General features: G+C 43.1%; 1 protein-coding gene across 1 annotated transcript in view; it reads right to left on the reverse strand.

Annotated features, from left to right (window-relative positions):
* The window catches only part of MYL3 (myosin light chain 3), a 36944-nt gene extending 14883 nt beyond the window's left edge, over positions 1 to 22061 (reverse strand). Inside the window, exon 1 of the mRNA XM_054192786.1 lies at positions 21841 to 22061. Within this exon, the coding sequence (XP_054048761.1) occupies positions 21841 to 21963 (123 nt within the window). The 5' untranslated portion in view covers positions 21964 to 22061. The remainder of the gene's footprint in view (positions 1 to 21840) is intronic.
* Between the last annotated feature and the right edge of the window lie 296 nt (positions 22062 to 22357).

Consider the following 22357-nt stretch of genomic DNA (forward strand, 5'->3'; position numbering starts at 1 on the left):
TGTTGACAGCCTTGCATCTGCTATCCATAGTCTTTTCCAGCAGAAGAACTAGGGGGTATCAAGTGAATAAGGCTCAAGGAAAAGTGAAGGAAGTGGTTCTTTGCTCTTACAGATGAATTGTGGAAAGTTGGTCATGGGATATTGTGGATGTTCAGAGCTTACATGTGTGTAAAGGGTGACAGGACCACTTCCTGGAAAAGAAATCCATTTCTATACATTACAAAATGTACAGAAATACCTGGCTTAGGAAATCTCTGCATGATGTTTAGCAGAATGTTTTGGAGGAGTTTTTCCCTATTCCTGTACCTTTTCCTAAAGCATCTTCTAATAACCACTGCTGTACTATATTGGAAAACTCTCTGGACCTTGCTCTGACTCTGTCGTCTGCTCTTGTTTTCTCATAACTTCTTATTTCCTCCTGTTTCCTAAGTTTTGGGGTTTTCCCACTCCCTTTTTTTCCATGGCACAGCACTCTTGCAGCTCTGGACTCCAAAAATGCTCCAAAATGCAAACAGGCTTCTGCTGAACTCAAAGTCAAAAGAAGGAAACACAATGTTGGAATATGAGATCCAAGCTTCTGAATGAACAGGTGCAGGTCAGTAACGTGAATTTACACCAGAATTTACATCTGCCTCTCAGCGAAAACCAACAGGGTGGGTGTCTCTGCTGATAGGGGCAATCTTGCAGTGCCCTGATAATGAACAGATAAACAAAGAGAAAACATATTTTGGTATGCATAAGCATGCAAATGCATACATGCAAAGCATACGCTTGGGACAGACCTAGCAGTACATGAATACACACCCTTGGAAGCATTCCTCTGTGAATATATATGACTCTTCTCCCCTCACCAACATATGTACAACTCCACACTTTTTGGGTCAGAATTTCCATATGAAGCTGACCACCTCTCAGTCCTCAGTATCATAATTTGTTCCTTGGTAGCAAAGCAGCTGGGTGGAACAAAGGCATAGTGAAAACCTCAAACATAAACTCCCCGTTTTCTTATTTCAAGGTGAAATGCAACATGACACATCCCTTCTTCATCTTCTTGGGATTTTCATAATATTAAAGGGTGGAGCTGTTGTAACTCCTCATCTCTCCAGCCAGGATGGCTGTGACATGCCAAAACGTGACAACACCAACCTCTCTATTCCACCAGGGCTCAGTGGGCAGCTCCCAGATGCTTCTCTGTCTCCAGACACCCTGAGCACCACAAGGAGCTTTAGCATCTATAAGACACAATGAGGGTCTACGGGACACATATGATAGCCCAAAACTCCTATTTCCCATCAGTACCCTGCCTGTCTCTCCCTACCATAGTGTTTCTGAGCATCTTCTGTCTTAGGAGAAGGAAGAACCAGAAAACATCTGGTATACTTGGAAGGCAGGACTCAACCTTAATCCTGCAATTGTTGAAAACTAGGCCACTATTTTTGTGTCTGCGATGTTCAGTCCTTATCTGAACTAGCTCGTCCAGGGGATTACTACTTTGTTTGCAGTTCTTAGTCATGATTTGCCTTGAATGAAATCCAATTAATAAAATTGTTACCCAAGTGTCAGCCAGGAGGCTGTCTGGAAGGAAGAATTTTATTTAAAGAATACAAGAAAGGAGCCCCCAAAAGAATAGCAATGCTCTTCCCTTTCCTAACATATGGAGGGGTTCAAACACATCTTTGTCATGGAGATCATAATTATCTAGATTGGGTCCTATCCGAAATCTACATACCTTAGTTTAATTAAAAATAAATACCCATCGGGGGACACATTTATACAGGTGCACTGCCAGCAGCAGCCTTATGCCCAGTGTGTCTAATTATATCAAGCTCTGAGAATATGACTGAAGCTAATTGCATATTGAGTTTATTCAGGCATCGATAGCCAGTGTGGGCGAAATAAGGCCAGAGCTGCTGGCAAGTCGTATTTAAATCACTATGATGGATTGCTCTCGGGGAAGAATTCAGCTCAGCTGCACTTAGATGTAGACATCCAGATGTGTCAGTGACCCCACATTCGCTTTATACCAGCAGAAGGCTACAGGCACTTCTAGGGTGTAATTTGACTTGTTTTAGGTCTACCTTTGAGGAGATAATGATTTTTGCTCTCCTTTTCGCTGAGTGAATCAATCAATTCTACAATGACAGTAAAAAAGAGCGTGGGCAACTAGCACAGATGCAGATATCCTTTTCTGGTGAATCCCACCCCGAAAGCATGAACTAGCCCTTTGGCAATCTGTAGGCCAGGAGAAACCATGCCAGAGTGAAAAAGGATGACTGCAAATTCCCATGGCAAGATCAAAGGGAAGGTTTCAGCTGAAAGGCTGAGTGTTTTTCACCTCTAATCATGGTCCCTATAAAAGCACCACCCAGATCTGGAGGACCATTCGTGACAGCTGACAAAGCGGTGGCAGACGGTTTGACCAGCCCTACCACCAGGCATGGTTTCCTCTCAGGAAAGCTGAAGAGATGAGTGGGTGGCGGCTGCTGCTATTTTCTCCCCTCTCGGCACATACCACCATGGAGTTGTATGGAAAGGCGAGTCATCATTTACCCAGCCACAGGTATCATTGAAGATGGATGGAATGAACTTTGGGCTATATTTAGATTGAAGATGGCTGGGGTTTTGTTTTCCCGCCCCTCTCCCTCAGAACGGCGTGGAGGACACAAAACCAAAGCCATCTTCATGAGGCAAGAGCAAAGGTAGAGCTGTCTATGAGGACAGAAGGGTCACTGTCCTAGAGAACCCATGCGGGTGGGATCCAGAGGACAGGCTTAAAAATGGGGTCAGGCTAAGGCAAAAAGTGGGCGAATGAGTCACAACGCATTGCAGCCACAGACAGTGACGCATACCTGTGTTCTGAGGCAACTCTGCTTCTGCTGTTCTACTGCAATGAGCATCCAAGGGAGAGAAAGCCCCCAGCGGTATCTCTGATGCCCAGGCCCACTCCTGCCCCCAGGCACTTACACCAGCATCACCCCACACCTCACTGAGCTCAGTCATCAGAGCAGCCCTCATCACCCAAAGCTGGAGGCTGTAAAACCTCCCCACAGGCTTGATGTGTATTTGCTTTCCCGGGTACGGCTTTACTTTCTCCGGTTCCTTGGAAGTAGACGAGGATTATTTCCCTTGGGGTTTTGTTTCTGTGTTTGTTTGTTTGATTGATTGTTTAAAATATACTGGCACTTCAGAATTGAATTCCCCCTGGCATTTTTTCTGTTGGTTTTAAAGCAAGGACGTTCCTCTGAGAGTCAAGCATCCACAGTAGCAAGGTTCATGGTGGTTGTATTTGGTACAAATCCATACGAGGGACAGAGCTGCTGACTGCTCCTCTCTTTCCACTTGCCTCCTGCCTTGATGGGTGGACTGTGCTGCATGTTCTTTGAAGACACCAGAAGTCTGAATGGAAACCTTTCCATAACAAACGGGAAGTGTTATGCCAGCTTTCCTGCTTTTTTAGCAACCTTGGGTTTAGGGGATCATCACCCAGTCACCAGTGACATCAGCTGTAGCCCTAATGTTACTGTCCTCTTTGCCTAAACAATGGCATTAAGCTGATTTTGTCCCAGAAGGACCAGGAGGGATGCATGCACCCCTTGGTGCTATTAACGTCATTCACAGCTTCGTATCTCAGGGAATTTTTTATAAACCCGTAGTATTGCAATCAAGCACATAGCTTTGAGCATGATAAGTCAGATATAACTTAAGTCTGAAATAAGTTCTATTAATAAAACTGTTGCTAACCCACAGGCAAAAGGTTATCTGGGGGGAAACGTTTAGACAATGCAAGCAAGGAGCCCCTCTTGAAAAGAAGAAATATTCTTCTTGTTTCATAGTATTTTGAGGAATCTTAATACAAAAAGCAAGGTTTTCACTTAGCCATGGCAGGGCTTTTTTGGGAGAAAGAGAAGGGTGGGGTGCGTTTTTTATTGTGCTCTTGGGAGACCGATTTAGGAGGCAGAAATACAGCAGATGGAAAGAGGCCCAGAAGGCCATCAAGATCAGTATCATTGTGTTGAGGTTACATTTGTATTTCACAAGTATGTGGCTTTTTCCACTAAGACCTTTTTAAACCTATTAATGCACATCGTCCCCACCATCCCCTCTCCCATCACTTTCTGCACAGAGCAATTACAATATGCATAAACACCTCCACTGCCCATGGGCAAACCTTGACACTTGGTCAAGTTTCATACAGCTTCTTCTTGTTGTTTGATAGTCACTCCTGATCTCTCATCTCCTCTGCCTTCTGAAACTCTTTTGGTACATTTACATTTAGCTCCCAGGGTTGCCATAAGGACTTTCCTCATTATTTCTACTCGGGCCATGGTCTAATGGGAGGGAAGGCATGGTATAGCATACAGATACTTGATTAATATAAGAACTGTGACACACAACAGCACATGATGTGCTCCCCTGGTCTTCATGGGGAAGAGCTAAAGTACAATGAACATTTTGCAGAATAAAACCCAACCATAAAACTCTACTGATACTCCATGTTTTCACTTTTAAGTTTTGTTCCCCATGTTTTCAGAAAAAAAAGAAATATATATTTCTAGTTGGTCTGAAATGACAGGTCGTTTTAGGGTGGCAGAAAATATATTGTTTGGGAGTCAAATACAGAACTGAACTGTTGACCTTTTACAACACCTAATTATACTGATAATGAAAGTCAAGTGAAAATAGAAATCAACCATTATTTTCAGCCAAATTGGTGAAGCCTTTCATTAAAAAAAAGATGTATTTCAAGATCAGGAAAATGAGGCAAAGTCTTTGTCAAGGTCATAGAGAAGGTGCTGCTACATAAGGAAATACGCAAGCATTTTTTTTCTCCAGGCTGCACCCTTCTCCATCAGAAGATGGTCACCTTGAATCTTTGTTTTATTTGGGTTTCCTGAGAGTGTTTTTCCCAACTGTGCTTTTCCAACTCTGGCAGTAGCCTATAAACTGATAGCTCCCTTTCTCAGATGGGGAATGTGTTGCCACAACTTTCTGGAGTGCAAAGGGAAATTCCAGAGCCTCGACAGGAGAATGACACAGCCACTTTGGAGAACTGAGACAGCTGCTGGCAACAGCCAGCACCAGAAATATAAAACATTTTGTAGACTGACTGTTCTCCCTGTAGCAACATGGGTTTGGATTCTCCAACCATTTACTGACAGCTGGCTTTCCGCCAGGTCTGCAACTCCCCCCTCCACCAGCCTTACCAGCAGATGTTTGTTCAGATGTTTGCAACCATGGAAGAAATTATAAAACCTAATAAAATACCCTCTGTTAAGTTCTGGAGGGGAGCCTGGGGTGTAGGAGAGGTCGGATGTTGCCGGTGCTGTCTGCTTGAAGTATATACTAGCTTGTGGGTTGGGTTTCTGATGGAGAAGAACGCCAAGGATACAACTTGTGGACCACACTGCAACACTTCCTGGGGGCTTCAGGCCCTCAAACCTCCTGGTAAGTAGGTGCTAAGAAGGAAAAAGGCCAGTCTTGACGCATATGCATGGGGGCAGGTGGACTCCACCATTCCACACATAACTATGGAACAGCATTGCACTTGTGCCCCTTGCAATATCATCATTTTAAGATGGAAGGTCTCAAACAGGACAGGGAAAATTTGTCACCAGATAATACATTTGTTGGGCATGATATGTTAGAAAATACCCACAAAATCTGAAACACTTCTGTATTTAATTTGGTGAACGGCTTAAAGTAAAAAAAAAAAAATGAGGCATTATTATTACTGTTACACGTATTATTTTGACATAAAAGCCTTTCCCTTTGTCTTTCATTTCCAAAGTCAAATGTTTTGTCTTGTAAATAATGGCACTTTTTTCTTCTTTTTTTTTCTTAATTTCAAATTCAAATATTTTTATATTGAAATGGCGTATTTCATGTAAAATTTACTTAAAGAATCCAGCTCCCCCCACATTAGATCACTCCAAACCCTACCAAAACAATTCCTTTTGGGCTGAACAAATCCAGTTCGTGTTGCCAAAAAAGAATTTTTGTGGCTTTTTTGTGTGTTTCTGAAACCTCCTCCTGAAAATTCAAGCTGGTTTCTTCTAATATTTTAATTCCCCCACCAAGCGTAAAAAACAACCACCCTTTGCTGAACTAATTTTGCTCTCAGATGAGAGATTTGTGTAACTCCTTTAGGTTGCTGATAGACGTGCCAGTCGTGCTAATAGTGAATGAGACCCTATAAGGCATTTAGTTGGCCTAAGTGAAATGAGTTGGATGGGTCTCAGGCAAGACGTAGCAGAAAGGTGTCTGTAAAGCAAAAATCTCCTGGAAGCAAAGGAGTCAGTTTTGGATGTTGAAGCTGAAGCTCTTGCTTATACACAGCAATGTACCCCAAGATAAAAAATACCTTGGCAAAATACCTCCACCAGCAGCAGCAGCCACCACAACCATCTACCATGGTTTTCTTCCTCCAAGTCTAGTCTGAGCTTCAGTGTTCTGGATAGAAAATATTAAGGTTTTTCCCAGAGATACGCTGACACAACTCCACACTGTGGAATGTGATGCAAACATCCCTCTCTCCCTACTCCGTGCCAAAGGTGGTGTTTCAATGCCATCATGGGCATTGCAGCCATCACCACCCCAAGCCCTCCGAGGGATGGGATGATGCCAACTGCCATCCCCCAACAAATCCAGTCCATCCTCATGCTCTTGCAGCTCCTGCAGAATCAAACAGTAGCTGGACCTCTTCAAAATGTCACTCCCCTTGCCCTGCAACTTTCTTGAAAAAAAAAAAGGATTAAGCTGCCAAAGAGTCACTACGATAACATGCTGGCAATGGGGAGAGCTCTGCTTTTGTTACACGGAGCTGGCAGGCATAGCGCACATGCCGCTCCCAAAATAATACCACTGTGACCCAGCCACAGTTTCAAATGGGCCAAAACTTTCCTGTAGCGAATCCACGAGCACAAACTAATATCTGCCATACTTCATACTCTGGGGGTTGGTTTTGGTTGTTTTGGGGTTTTTTTATAAATTATTTTCCGAAGCAGGACGTTATTCATTGTGAGCTGAAAAACAGTGTGCTCTGATCTTGCTGTGTAACCGCAGCCGTACTGGATGTTCCTGCCCATCCCCAGCATCACCAGGGAGCTCAAGTCCGAAAAGCTGAACCCCAGCTGGGAGCTTGCTCAAGAGGACAGAAATTTTAAATCCTGCCCTTTTATCAAAATTTCAAATTACAATAGAAAAAAGAAAGGAGAAACTCTTTCCCCCTCCCTACCACGACCAGGAGTTTTTCCTTTCATTTCAGCCTGCTGGGGTTCTTTGCTTGATTTAGAGGTTTATTTATTTATGTAGAAAGAAGCCAAATCTGAAGTTTCCTACAACTGCAATTGGAGCTGACCTTTCAGAGTTTTGTTTTGTTTTTTTTCGGTCCACTTACAACAGTGTCAATGTCCAGAACTGGATCATATTAACAAGTGCTCTAACCCATGACGGTTTTCTCCAGGCTTTGCCGTGGAGCCTGCAAGGTAACACTGACAAACAAGTTTCTCCCGAGACCCACAAGGTTTGTGCATGTCCCACAGCCGCAGTCCCCAACGCCCTTTCGCACTCCTTACAACCAGCTCCTGCCATCATACACAAGGACGCTGGAGGCAGATTCAGTCACCGTGTTTATGAAGTGCTGTCACCAAGCAGTATGGCATTCGAAGACATCTCATTCCTAGACAGAGGGGGGTGCATTTTGGGGGTGGGTTTTTTTGCAACCACTAAATCAAAGAGAGAGAACATTTTTACGCCCTGCAAGGCTGTTACCTACTAGTCAACGCTAACCAAAAACACCGAAAAGTTTGACCTATTTTCTTTACCAACATTTTATCTTTTGTTTTTCTTCTCTTTTTTCCTTCTTTTTTTTTATATTATTTTTCTTTCCCCCTCCCTCCCAAGCACTCAGCAGTTATTGTCAGGCTGCTCTTAACATTACCTGGGTTCTCAATAATGCCCTTTTTTATTTCCTTGCTCCCCATTTCTGTTTTTTTAAGTCTGGGTGGGTTATAAACTGGTTTGTTTTTCTAAGATCATTCACAGGAGCAGACTTCTCGTAGGAGATTTTTCAGCAGCGTCTGCCTGGTGGCTGTGATGTTCAGCTGCTTCCCAGAAAACACAATCGATGGATTGTCACTGTTTCTATTCTGGGCTCTGGATGCGTAAGTTTGCTGGAGCAGAGCAGTTTTTGCAGGCTGGAGACTGGGTTGGCTCCAGCTGGGTCGCGGGCTGAGTGCCACCTTCCTTCCCAGCATGATCCCAGTAGAGTAGGATGGGTTGTGGGGTTGGGCTCTCTTGCACCTGTTGGAGGGCTGGGAGGGGGGCACTGGTCCCCGAGTTGGCCATCCAGGCACCTTGCATGGGTATGGTGTGTGCTTACACATGCGTTGGGCATTTGGTTAAAGAAAAACTTCATAGGGCTATCCATGGGTGTAAACATTTGCTCATCTATTTATATATCTGCATCTATGTGAGTATTAATTCATATGTACATATGAATATACATACATATGAATATCTGAATATATAAGCGCACAGTCAAATTTCTTTCCTAATACATGTCTATGCACACATGTGCATACTACATATTTTTTTATATATCTATGCTTACTACATATATATATCTCTTAGGATCATAGAATGGTTTGGATCAGAAGTTACCTTAAAGAATCATCCAGTTACAACCCCCTGTCATGGACAGGGACACGTCCCACTAGACCAGGTTTCTCAAAGCCTCGTCCAAACTGGTCTTGAACACCTGCAGGGGTGGGGCAGCCACAGCTTCTCTGGGCAACCTGGGCCAGGGGCTCACCACCCTCACAGTGAAAAATTTCTTCCTAATATATATTGTGTGCACAACTCACACTGACAACAGTACACACACATTAACCCCCAAGCCATCCAGAGAAAACAGAAGTGAGAGATAGTTTATAAAGGATCACGATAAATCTGCAATGATGCTTTTAAATCTAGAGGATATGATCTTTTGGATCTAGAGCACAGATCTTTGGAAAAGTTTGATGCAGGTGTTCAGCTGGGATAAATCCACATGGGTGCATGCGTGACTGGAGGGGGCTATGCTGATTAACCCCCTGTGGGGAATCAATCCGTGACATGGACAGCATTCATGAGCAAAAGCCACTAAAGGTCTCCTGATCCCTGTTATTAGTGGCAGCAACATACAGTTCCCCGGCTATGGCTATGGGATTCTGGGAAGCAACTATCTCATCAAAGACAGCTGGGCCGCAAGTTAGCATACCCTGAGCATAGCACGATGATTTCAGTTTAAAGTTAGTTGAGTCCCTCTTCTCCCTGTCTGCTTTTTTTAGCATTCAGATTGCAGATAGGACAGGGGATTGAACAATGCTACATAAAATACATGCATATAATAAGATATGAATTTAAACTCAAGAAGGAAATTTTCTTAGGAAGAAAAAAAAAAAACCAGCATTCTGGAGATTATATTGGCATTGCCCTTCTACTGTTATTACATCCATTTCCTTTCCCATATTTCTTTCCACTTCTTTATACTGGCTAGAATACAGTAATTTTATACATATATATATATGAAATATTTTTAGGAAATATACTTTGACATTTCTTTGTTGTTGCTGTTTTTAATAATACCTGGGCTTTAACTAGTCCTTTTGCCACTTGGAGACCTTACAACAAAGTCTAAGTTACTGATCAGTCCTTCGGTTGATCAAGGAAAGAAGATGGAGGTGGACAAGCTCACTATTAGTCTAATGTCAGAAAGCCCCATAGTTTGAGACCATTCAGAGCTGCAACAGCTTTAGGAGGGGTTGGGATGCTTTGGCACCCAAAGTCCCAGAGCATGTGCAGTGAGATGGACAGGTCTCAGTAGCTTGAGCAACGTGCATGGAGAAGCAGCAAGAGCTCTTCCCATGCTCCTGGTCTTGGTGCAGAGCTAACTGGTTACCCCATTTTTGGCAGGTACCCACTGCATTTCTCTGCCTGAAAATCAGTGTAGATACACTCTGCCTTTCTCTGCTGCCAAGGGGGACTGCTCCATAGTAGGTTTTAGGGATTTATATCAGTCTCACTCTTCTAACACATCAGAACCTTTCATGAAAGCCCATCTCAGAGCTATAATTATTGCTGTCCCCATTTTGCTGCTGGAGCATGTAAGTGCAGAGATAGGTCTTTACCCAAGGTGACTGCTCCCAAAGTTACCATTGGGGGTGGCACAGCAAAGCTGAAGGGCTCTTTCACTTATGAACACTTGACATATGGAAATGTATTGTCCTGGGCCAGCATAGCGAGGATTTGGTGACTCCTAGCTCTGGAGCCCCCAACATAAGAAGGACATGGAACTGTTGGAGCATGTCTAGAGGAGGCCATGAAGATGATCAGAGTGCTGGACCCCCTCTGCTGTGAGTACAGGCTGAGAGAGTTGGGGGTGTTCAGCCTGGAGAAGAGAAGGCTCCAGGGAGACTTTATAGCAGCTTTCCAGTATCTGAAGGGCACCTATAAGAAAGCTGAAGAGGAACTTTTTACAAAGGCATGTAGCGATAGGATGAGGGGCAATGGCTTCAAACTGGAAGAGGGAAGATTTAGGTGAGATATCAGGAAGAAATTTTTCACTCTGAGGGTGGTGAGGCACTGGAACAAGTTGCGCAGAGAAGTTGTAGCTGTCACATCCCTGGAGGTGTTCAAGACCAGGCTGGATGGGGCTTTGAGCAGCCTGGTCTAGTGGGAGGTCTCCCTGCTCATGGCACAGGGGTTGGAACTAGGTCATCTTTAAGGTCCCTTCCAACCCAAACCATTCTGGGATTCTATGTTTTGTAAACAGCCTACCCCTGGGAAGGGATGGGGTGCAGGACCAGGGGGGAAGGCAGAACATATGTGGCTTTTCTCCACCCAGGGAACACCCACTAACGTCTTTTTCCATCCGGTCAGCACAGACACCGGGAAAAAGTGAACCCAGGCACCTCTGTCTAAACATTAACGTCTTTGCAAAAGTTAGGGGAAACCCAAAGTTTCTGCTTCTATGAAGAGACACTTTTCCTCCCCGCCCCCTTCCCTCCTATAGCTACTCTCAACATTTTTTCCCCTTCTCCAAGTTAAGATTTAACTGGTTTATGAGAAAAATAAATGATCTGTCTCTACAGTCCGGCTTTCCAGCAACTTGGGAAAAGTTAGCACTTTGGCCAGGGCCTTCTGCATGCTGTGAGCTGTGCATTTAATTTAAATTTAATAGTTATTGCACGTTACACAAATGGCGATTAAAACCATATTGATTGAGGTTTAGCAGCTATGTGAGAAATGCAGATCTTATTACAGAGCTGCTCCGTATCCAGAGTGTGCTTTTAATAACTCCCTGCTCATCAAGGGGCAGATTGGAGAGAGGAAAAGGAAAAGGCAAGGCTGGGAGGCACCAGCTGGAGGGATGACGGTAAGGCTGAGGGTCGGGCAGCTCTCACTCGCTTCCCACCTCGGGCACACACGCTCATAAGCATGAGATCTCCACACCGATATTTTGCTTATTTCCCATCTATAAATCAAAGAAAATCTACCTTATACACAACTACAGACATGCAGACAAGCCTACAGAGGCCACATCCACACCACGTGCTGGAGAAGGAGACAAACATGTTGGCTGAGATCTCAGAAGATAAAATTCCATGGCAGGATGCATTGCCGTAAGGGTTTTCTAGGTCAGGACCTGCTGTATCCTAGTTTGTCTGAGATAACGACTGAAAAGTGAAAATGAAACAGGAAAATAATAACTGCATTTAAATCACCCTGCTGAGAGCAATGCAAACCCTTTCGAACCAACTCTTCACTTTTGCACAATTCTTTGCTTTTCACAATTTGCACAATTTCTGTGCTTCACGTGGAAGGGAAAAGCAGGCTGGGAAATACTGCAGAGACAAGGGGTGTATAAATATCAAGGGAGACAGATGAAAATGTGAAAGGGGTATGAGGGGAAACGTAGAGGGAAATTAAAAAAAAACAGACACATTTGCAGAAAATCTTACTTTTGATGATTTCAAATAACTCAGTAAATCTGGGCTACCCTTGGGCAGGGTTTACCCAGTGCCACAGCCTTTTCTTCTGCATTAGGGAAATAAAGTTAATAGCATTTAAGACCCTCTACAGAAATCATCTCTTTTCTATGAGACACTAAAGAAAGTCACGTTCAGAAAATCACACTGTGCTCCTGGCTCTTTGAAATCCAGATACAGACTCAGAACTCTGCACATTTTGCTTCAAATGCTCCAAGGCCTGAGGATTCAGTAATGTCACAACTCTGAGTTATTTCAAATAAAAAAAAGCACATGAATCTTGACAAGTTTTCATCTCTACATCCCTCAGACCAAGCTGAGCTGTTCATAGGTTTTGTTTTGTACGTCCCAGTGCCACGGACATCAGACATTGCAGAAAAGCTATTTTTTGGCAGCTGCATAACAAAGACTTGGAAGAGGAAACTGCCCAGAAAAAAAAGAATTAAAAAAAAAAATAATCATACTACTACATATTTTAGGGTGCCACTGAACAATTTCCAAATTTTCTGAGAAAAAGTCATTCGATTAAGAATGAAAACAGATTTGGGGTTTGTGTTCTACTTGATGACAGTTTTAGTTGGAAATGAGGGAGAAAAATTCTTCCAGATCAATCAAAATGTTCTCTTTTGCCCAAATTGAAGTAATTTCAGCCATTAAAAATTTCTGGGTATTTTGTTTTATATAAGAAGAAAATTAATAGCTGCTTCAGATTAAAAAAAAAATCTAAACAGGGAATTAACTAAGAAAAGCTGAAACTTGTAATTTTCTTTATCCTTTTCAGATTTTTTTGAAAAGTCTTTGCAAAATCTGTCTAGATTTGCAAAACGTTCTGGTACTACCAAACTGCACTTTTCAAGTCTCCCCAGAAAAACAGTTTTATGAGAAACGTCACCCAGCTCAGCGAACAAGAGAGATATACAAAGATAGCCAGACTTTTATTGGCCAAGAAAATTCATCTGGAAAGCTCCTTCGATTTCCAGTGCTATTCGGTTTTGGCCCTAAGCATGAGTGGAATATACCACAAAGAAACCCTTTTACTGTGTTTTAATGCATGTTTGTTCAATATCTTACTATTTCTTCACCGTTCTGCATCCTGGCCTGAATCTCTTGGGGATCCTTTCTTTGGGGATACCTCCAGCCCCCAGGACTCGAGTCATCCCACATCCCCTCTTCTGATGATACATTTCACTGGGTCAAGGACAGAGGTTGTTTTCTATTGTTGAAATTCCCTTTACGCTTTCAGGCACTGATTCATTTCTGTCAAGCAAGCTGCCAAATTCAAGTCAACCTGGGGCCATCTCTTCCGAAGGGAGGGACAGGAGGGAGGAGGGACAAAGATGCTCTCTCTGCTATTAAAATCTGCTCCACAATGGCCAGCCTGGCTGGGAACATCCTGTGCTTCCAGAGTGACTGGACTGTGATAAATAAAGGAGAGAAAAAAAGAGCAGAGCTGCCTTTAGAAATTTGCTACGGCAGCACGGCATTTTAATTATGCTTATCTCTGGGGTCCATCCAGAAGTACTGAAGCAAATTGCTAATGGGGCATTATAAGCATGACCATCACCTGATTTTAATGGGCAAGGCAGCATGTCTCAGCCACCGAGACACGAGAAATACCTGTGGTGGTTGCATACAACAGCCTCTCACAGGTGGGGAGGCTTTGGAGAGGGAACAGAGATTATGTTGACAGCCCTGACAGCATCCTCTAGGTGAGTTTCCCCTCCCCGTGCACATTCATGTGTGTGCAATGTGTAACATCAGACCTCTGCACCTCTTGCTGCTCAGAGAGCGTAAGGCAGGGTAGGAGAAAGCACCATTTATGGAGGAAAAGTTCTATGCCTCAGACTTTTTCTGTCTTGAATTTGGAGGGGGATCCCTCCAGAAGGATGATCCTCTTCTAGATTCCCCCCAAAGCAACTACTTCCCACTATGACCTCAGTTTTTTTCCTAGGAAGGACCGGTGGCTACTGAGGTTGGATTCCCCCCAGCTTTGAGGGGATGACGGATCGGGAGGATGGGAGATTTTCTTTCAGACATGGTAGAGATCGCTCAGGTTCAGGATCCTGCAGATCTATTTTCCATGGTCAGTCCAGAATCAGGATTTTGGAGTAGGTCCATAACTTCTTTTACAGCAGGGCCTTGGGCAGAACTGCTAAAACTCATCAGCCAATGTCTGTACTGTGGAAAAGTCCCCAAACTGTTAGAAATCCAAACCAGTGGAGCTGTACAGCACCATACAAACCAGTTAATTTTACTGGCTTGCATCCAGGCACAGTCCAGCTCTGTCAGTGCTCTACTGGTGAGCTCCAAGTTTTTGCAGTTCTTGTTAGCTAGGGCACAAAAGTGAGCTGCCAGGGCTCTTCACTGCATCCAGATCATGGCTTGAGTGTCCCTACTCTTCAGTGGACCCTTTTCTCTTCCACTGCTTTATTTGATCTATCTTAGAGGCTCATCTTCACGTGAAATAAATGAACTTCTGAAAGTGCCTGTTTCTCTTTAGCAACTGTATCGGGAGCCTGAAGAGACTAGCTCAGCCCTGAATATCTAACTTGGAGATCCCTGAAATAAAGCAGGTGGATCCCACTTTTTTTCTTCATTTTTTTCTCTCTCATTGGGCCCAAAATGCTTTTCCCTAATCAAAATCTTTGGCCTCACTAGAGCTTATCTGAGTCAAAATCTATGTATAGGATGTCAGATGAGATGATTAAACAGCCTTAAGCTCTATAAAAGAAGTACTTGCCACACTCAGTGTCACGAAATGTTAATAGATCATGAAGGAGCCTTTGGCCTTCTTGACTCATCCTCATGTTTTCAAGTTGGTGTAGGCTGAGCAGGGCAGAGGACCCTGGTTATCCTGGTTATTCCAATTGAATAGAATTTTTCCTATTTTATTCTTTTCTGGTTCTTCTCCTGTGCCCAGGCCTAGGCTATCAGGGCACTTTGGTTCATTAGCTTTCTAGAGCAAGGGGGCAGTGGGTCAGGTGGTAATTAGTTGTGGAAACTCTTTAATAATGCAATCCAAATCTCCAGTGGCTTTCTGCATTTACCTAGATATTCCACTAAGACCTGTGCTTGAAATAGCAACTCAAACTTGTGCAGCCATAGGTTTCAGGATGGAGCTCCTTTTTCTTCACTATAACCTGCTGAGATAGACATCTCATGTAAGCTAAATGTCTATGTTCCCTCCTAGAAGCCAGGCTGGGCTTTTTCCACTCTCAAATAAAGATTCATTCCATCTTAAGAAAGATATCTGGTATTTAAAATAGATGGCATCTGAAATCTTCCTCTGGAGTTACAGGAGTTTGAACCATTATTATGCTGAAAAGGGAGTTGTCTCTGTGCATCTGAAGATATTTTGCCAGATCAATGCAATTTTTGAGCCCATACCTAAGAGGCATTTGTCACTTGCTAAACTAAAAATAAATCACAGTAAGTTCACAAAAGTTCTCACACCTTGCCAGAGAACTGGTCCATAGCAAGAATGGTGGGTCAGAGGCAAATCCCATAAAATGCAAGAGGAAAAATTTCCTACTGACTCCAACGAGCTTGCAATGGGGTCTCTTGTCTTTGCTAAACTTTCAGTCATTTTTTGCCTGGGGCCTCCTCACTACTCAAATTTCTCTGTGCTTGAAAGGCTCAGGAAGAAACGATGGAGAGAAAGAGGCCCAGCATGGGCTTGGTTTAGCCTGGCAGGTGTCTGCCCACTTCAGAAACCTTCAAATATGTGAGCACAGGAGGGAAATTGCTCTCTAAAAGTATTTCTGCTGAGGTGCACTGTAGGCCAATAATAATAACGGTGATAACAATGGGAATATGTAGCACCTGGAAGGAATGAAATCAAGGGAAAAAATAGATTGGAGAGAGAAAAATGAGAGGGTGTTGGGAGGCTGAACACATATGGTGGCCACCTTCAGCTGTCTTGGTGCCTGATCTTGGAGGCTCAGGTATAGATGTGTAAAGAGTTCCCATGTCATCCTCAAGGAAGACTTGGCCAAACTCTCAACAAGATCTAACATCCTGACAGGTTTTAATGTGGGCAAAGACCCGCACCGCCCCCACATCTTACTAAAACATAACATGATTTGTTCTTCCAAGATGAATATATGTGTACACTGCATGGGATATACAGACAGGCTTTCTTCTGAATCAGAAAAGCCCATACTAGTTTGGATGCACTTAGTATGTCCTGGGTCATCATCTACTCAAAGAAATGGTCTCCACACTGAATACTGGGATGCCTTGCATGGGTGGCTCAGGGATAGCTCTGTACCATCTTCTACCTGATGAACTGTTGAAATAGCTGTGCCTTTCTGGTGTAAAGCAGGGATGAAACAGGTTGGTGAACAGCTTTGGAAACACCTGCACCAGAGGGAAGGGGTTCTTCAATATGCTGAGATTCAAATCACAGCCACACTGGGATGTCCTAACCTTGGCCTGGCAAATGGCTTTTTCTGGCAAGAAAAGCCCCCCTCTTTCCTAAGCAACCCCTGTTGTAACATGCTTTCCATTGGGCTATGTCATAAAGGACCTTACACTCCTGCCAACCAAGGTTACCTGCTGCTGAGCCTCACACGCCAGAAGAGATGTGCTCCCATGAGCTCATCCCCTGTTTCCCTCACACATCTAGATAAAACGCTTCTTTTGCGCGCTCAAAATCTCTCTCAAGTGGGCTGACACCTCAGCTTTTTAATCACAAAGAAGCCTTTTTGCCTGCAAAACCATTCACCCCTGTACTACCCCCCACACACCCCGCCCCTTCTTACAGAATTCAGGGATGTAGCTGAATTCTTCTCTCTGAATAAGAGGTACATTCAAAACCTCTCACGCAACTACAAAAATTCAAGAAATCAGGGCACACACCCCATGGCTACTGATTGCACACACAAACACCACAAAAACGTGACTACAAAACCTCTGTCTCACACATGTAGGCACAAAGGTGTCATATACTGCTTCACCCTCTCTTGCACACACATTCATTACTCCCATAAACCAAATTTAATACATCCACAAGTTTAATAGAGCATTTTTTTCTCTCATGCACACTAATGCAACACATTTACCCGACAAGCAAAAATCCTTTTTATCCACAAAGTAACTCCTACTTTTTCCTTCCCCCATCTAAGCCCTTCTCGCAGGTATGTCCACTATTAACCCATATACATTTCTCCCACATTCAAGCTCACTCTGAAATAATCATTTCGGTCCCTTCAGCCCAGAACAAATTATTGAAATGGGATTTTCCCCCATGAAAATCAATCTATCTCCCCCCAGCTGCCTGCCTGTCGCTCTGCCATTGCACTGACACACGCTTGCTGTTTCAAAGATGACCAGACAAGTCCAGCAGGATCTCATCCTTCCTGGTGGTGCAGGATGACTGCATATTTCCCTCGTGGCTGCTCCCATCCCAGATGCTCTTACAGTTTTTCTGGCAGAAAAAAGGGAAGGAGCTTTTCTTTTTTAGCATCCCTGCACATGTTCGGAAGCCTGCAGGGCTTTTCAGGGAGAACAGGTTTCACATGGCTTCAAGATCACAGTACTCCACAGAAATAAACCCTGACTGTTTTTTCCCCAGGCACCTATATTACTGCATGCTGCTACAATAAGCATATCAAGTGATGACAAGGGAAAATGTGGCTATTAAGGATAACTCTATATGGTAAGCCATGTCCATTCCAGGTCCTCACATACACCAGCTGTCTCTGCATGGCCTTTTTGTGCCCAAGACTCTCCGGACTTTGAGCATACGTCATCCCAGCTAACTTTAGCTGCTGAAATGTTGGCACCCAAATATCTGTCTCATCTTCCCCTATCAACAGCATCTCCCAAGGGTGATTCAGTTCATCCCAATATAGGTGTTTAGCCCTACTGCAAGGGACAAACCTCTAGAGAGTTTCTCCATGTGATCTGTTTAAGATCAATGATCAACTTTCAACTTAAAGCTAGATGACTCAGTCCCATTTTCCGTGTTCATAACAATAAAAGATGAATCTTGGTTTGCATCAACCTTAATCTTTCTCATGAGAGTAGCATATATTTCATGTCAAAATGGGTGTGTCCCCCCCGGCTAAAAGATAGCATTCAGGTGGAAATGAATTAGATATATGGAAAAGACAGTCTTCTTGCTACAAAATCTCTCCAGGACAATCTGGTCCCCAAAGTAAAGGGGTTCAGGAGCCATTCTAGAGAAACACTTTCCTAAAAAAAGACTTCCTCATGGACTCAGCCAAACTCTTACAGAAAATAAAGACAAAATAAAAACCCATAAAACTCTTTTCTCTGAGTTGCAAACAACACTAAATCGCACCCGATCTACTTTGAAAATTTCTAAGTATAGGATCAAATCCTATGTGAATGTATATGTGAATAACATCAAAACTTTAGAATAACTGCATTTACTTAAGGAGATGTAGCCCACATTTAGGTTGCTGTAACTGACATCCCAATATAAACCCAGTACAGATTGAGACCATGAAACAGCAAAAGAAAGACAATAGGAAAATTTAACATGATGCTGGAGTGCAAAATAAGGCTGTTAGACCATTATCATGACAATAGACTATAACAGTAAATAAAAATGAAACAAGAAATACTTTTCCTTTCCACGGAAATATTTTAGCTTTGAGACTTCTGAGTGTCTAAAAAAAAAAAAAAAAATTAATAAATTCCAAATACAAAATTGTGCAATGAGGTCTGAGAATAAATATTGATAATTTGAGACATCTCCATCAGGAGATGCATTTTAATCATTTTTAACATTTTGTTTTGACACAAGTTTGTTTTCCTCACCTTTTTTTAACTATAGATTATCTTCCACATGAAAACAAGAACAAGTTTCACCCTGGAATGCAGAAATGGGATGTTTGGAGAATTTCAAAACTCATTAAAGCATTTTTTTTCAAATGTTGTACAATGATCTAGGGAGGTATTCTGATCTACACCAGATGGCCTGAACTCCACCAGAGCTAGGTTTATGAAACAGGAAGCAGTATATTTGCCAGACCAAGCCCTTGTGCACAAATAGCTTCAATTTTGACAAAAGCATTTTTTGATGAAAAACATTTAATTGAAAAATTCCCAGGAAAACTTCTCCAGACAATATCATCTCCCCTTGCTAAAAGTTTTGGGGAAAAAAATACCCCAGACACAAACCATGCATCTACCAATGCTTTCCCTAGTCCAGATTGTTATATAGCAAATAGTGGAATACTCTCTGCAAAGATGAAGAGATATTATGACAGGAGTACTGGATTTACTTATTTTTTAGGAACTCAATACATATTTTTTAACACTTTAAAAACCATAAGATTCCATAATTGCAAATTGTGCCGGAGGGAAAAATAAGAATTTGCATGAATAAGTGTGCAGAGTGAGTAAGTTTTTAAAAAAATAAAAATGCAGAAGTTAATTGGTTTCAAATCCTATGTATTTGGTAATTTTGAGACTGTGGTGACCGCAAAGATGAATCACTGTTTTTTGAGTGGCACCAGTTTGTGGTTTGTCTTTTTTTTTTTTTTTTTTAAATTACAACTCATCTCTTTACTGGACTTAGCTGCCCTTCATACCACAATGTCAGAGTAGCCCGGCTGGATATTACCACAATGTCATGGCATCCCATCTGAAGGTATCTGTGCCCTCAAAAAGACTTTATTGCAAATGCCCCCTCCTCCTTTTACAGTGCAGGAATGTTAAGTACAGAGCTGTTAGCAGAGAGCTGCATCCCACCACGTACCACTTGCCCAAGGTCATAGTGAAAGTCCTCTCAGAGCGCCACACTATCTTTGGTGTCATTACTTTAAAAACTAGCCCCAAACCAAATTCCTTTAATCCAAAACCTAGCCCCAAAAGCTTTTTCTTGATATAGTTACAAATGATTGCTTTTATATTCACGAGTATTTAAACTGAAAGATTCACAAGGTCTTTGTGATTCAAGGCGGGACAGAGCCATTTCAGTGACTCCTTTGTTAGAAATCCCCAGCTGCGGGTCATTCCCATGTGAGAGAAGAAAATGATTTCAGCAGCCCGGGATTTATGAGCTACCCCTGAGACCCGCTGCAGTGTGCTCAGGACACATGCTGAGGAGTAACATATTCCCTTTTTCACATAGTTTATGAGAAGGAAATTTTACTTTTTTTAGCTAACAAGAGAGGGTTCCAGAGACTTTCATCCCTTGCCTCAGCTCCAAGGAGCTGGTCCCATGGATGGCTATGGAGATCTCTTTGTTTTCCTCTTTGGCATTATCTAGTCTTGTCTCATGTCCTCTGGGCTCACCGGAAACACAGGAGATCACCAGGACTTCCCTGTTGCTTGCCCAGTTTCTTGTGAAAAACACGAAAGAATCTGGCTGCTTTAAACCAATCAACAGAATAATGCTGATTTACACCCAGCCATTGCCTGGCCCAAAGTCCCATGAGAAAGAAACCTGTGAGATGCGGCAAAGCTCCTCTGCTTTTCCGCAAGAGCAATGCCTTTTCCCAAAGGACAGTTCCCAAAGGACAATGCCTTGCAAACAAATCCTGCTATCTCTTGCAAGTTCTATCTCTCATGTGGTATTTACTGTGCAAACAATACGGGAAAGCTGTTCCTAGAGATGAGTGCAGGGGTCTCTGACATTGCCTGCGAATATGTGTGGTGCAGAAGGAGCAAAGGGGAACTAGTCATTTTTAGATCTTTATTTGTTTATTGCATTTTTGTAAGTCAAGAGGTCACCTTTTGATAGTCCATTTCATGGTCATTTCCATAGGAATATACTATTTCTTTCTCCTCATCGTTCTCTGTGAGAAATTTCTTTTGAAATAAGAGTCACTCTCAGATATCAGCTGAAGGGTAAATTCCCATGGAAAAAAAGTGTTTGAAATGGAAACAGATCTCAAGCATCATTTCACTGGAATCACCTACTTCACAGCTTTAAAACCTCAGTGTTTCCTAAACTTTGGCAGTTCCCTGTCAATGGGGTAGTTCACTGAAATGGCAACAAGATGCCAGTTAGGCAGCTCAGGATTAGAGTAGTGACCCCAAATTTTCCTAAAACCTATTTCTGAAATGGCCTCGGAAACCTAATCTTGTTCTTACACATTTGAGCAAGATTTCAGCAACACCTGCTGAAAACAGCAGTGTTTCTTTCCAGCAGAGACTTATTTAAAGGAGAAGGAGTAGGAGAAGGCTCATGCCCTTTGGAGGAATTCTTGGGGCAGAACCTGAATAGCAAGTAATTCAGGAAACCTGGATTTTTGCCCAAGCTTCTCTCTGCCTTCCAAAACACAAACATAAGCAGGCAGTTGCTTTGCCATTCAGTTGGGCTTTTCTAGAGGTGTCACTGGCTCACTTTAAGGAAGGCCCACGCTGGTGGTGTCTACCAAAGTGATGCATTACAGGCAGAGAGAAATTAATCCAACCCATGCTCCAAGCCTACCATGAGGCCTTGACCGTTGTTTAGTTAGTGGTCAGCCCTGAGTACAGTCAAGCCTTCCTGGCATCTACCTGCAGTATTGCCTGAAGAGAAGCAATAAGTTTCCCACCAAGGTCAGTGAAGCTTGCACACAATGAAATTTGCTGCTTTGGGGCTAAGACAAACAGGTCTGAACATCCTCAGATAAAACAAGATTCAGCTTTTAGCTTCTCTGTTCAGCAGAGCTCTCCGTGACTTTGCTCCCACTCTTACTCTACCTGTGGCAATTGTCTTTGCTACTCACTTTCTGCTCAAAACCAAGAGCTACTATTTGAGAACGTCATCTCCCAGCATTGAACACATCACCACCAGAACCACCACCAACCCAAGCCCCACCAACCTGCCAGGTCAAAAGATACATACTTTGATAGAAGCTGGGTTAAATTCTACTTCTTTTTTGGGTTCTGGTTCTGCTGGTTTAGGTGCTGGTTTGGGTTCTTCCTTCTTTGGTTCAGCCTTCTTAGGTTCAGGCTTCTTTGGAGCCATGTTGATTTGCTGATGGGCTGCTTTAGAGAGGGAGAGAGGGAGACAGAGAGACAGACAGGAAAGAGGTGGCTGCTGCAGGATAAATCACCAGTGCCCACAGGTCTTTATCTCTGTCCAGTCTCTTGAAGTCACACATTGTGTCACTCTGAGACCTGTCACATGCCAGAGCTTACAATAGGGCCACTGCTATAAAAGGACAAGACATTTACCCGGCTATTTTAGAGCCATCGGATACGGCATTGTTATGAATTAGCACTTAAATGGAAAGAGAGTTTGAGGATTTTAGGGCTGAGGCTGGCGCTGGGTCAAACATTTTTAGTGTTGGTGTGCATGGTGTACGTGTACAAGGGGGAGGTTGGGTTACAACTCAGGTCCCATGGATGGGTTTTATCCT

This window comes from Rissa tridactyla, chromosome 2, assembly GCF_028500815.1.
Source record: "Rissa tridactyla isolate bRisTri1 chromosome 2, bRisTri1.patW.cur.20221130, whole genome shotgun sequence".
Taxonomy (NCBI): domain Eukaryota; kingdom Metazoa; phylum Chordata; class Aves; order Charadriiformes; family Laridae; genus Rissa; species Rissa tridactyla.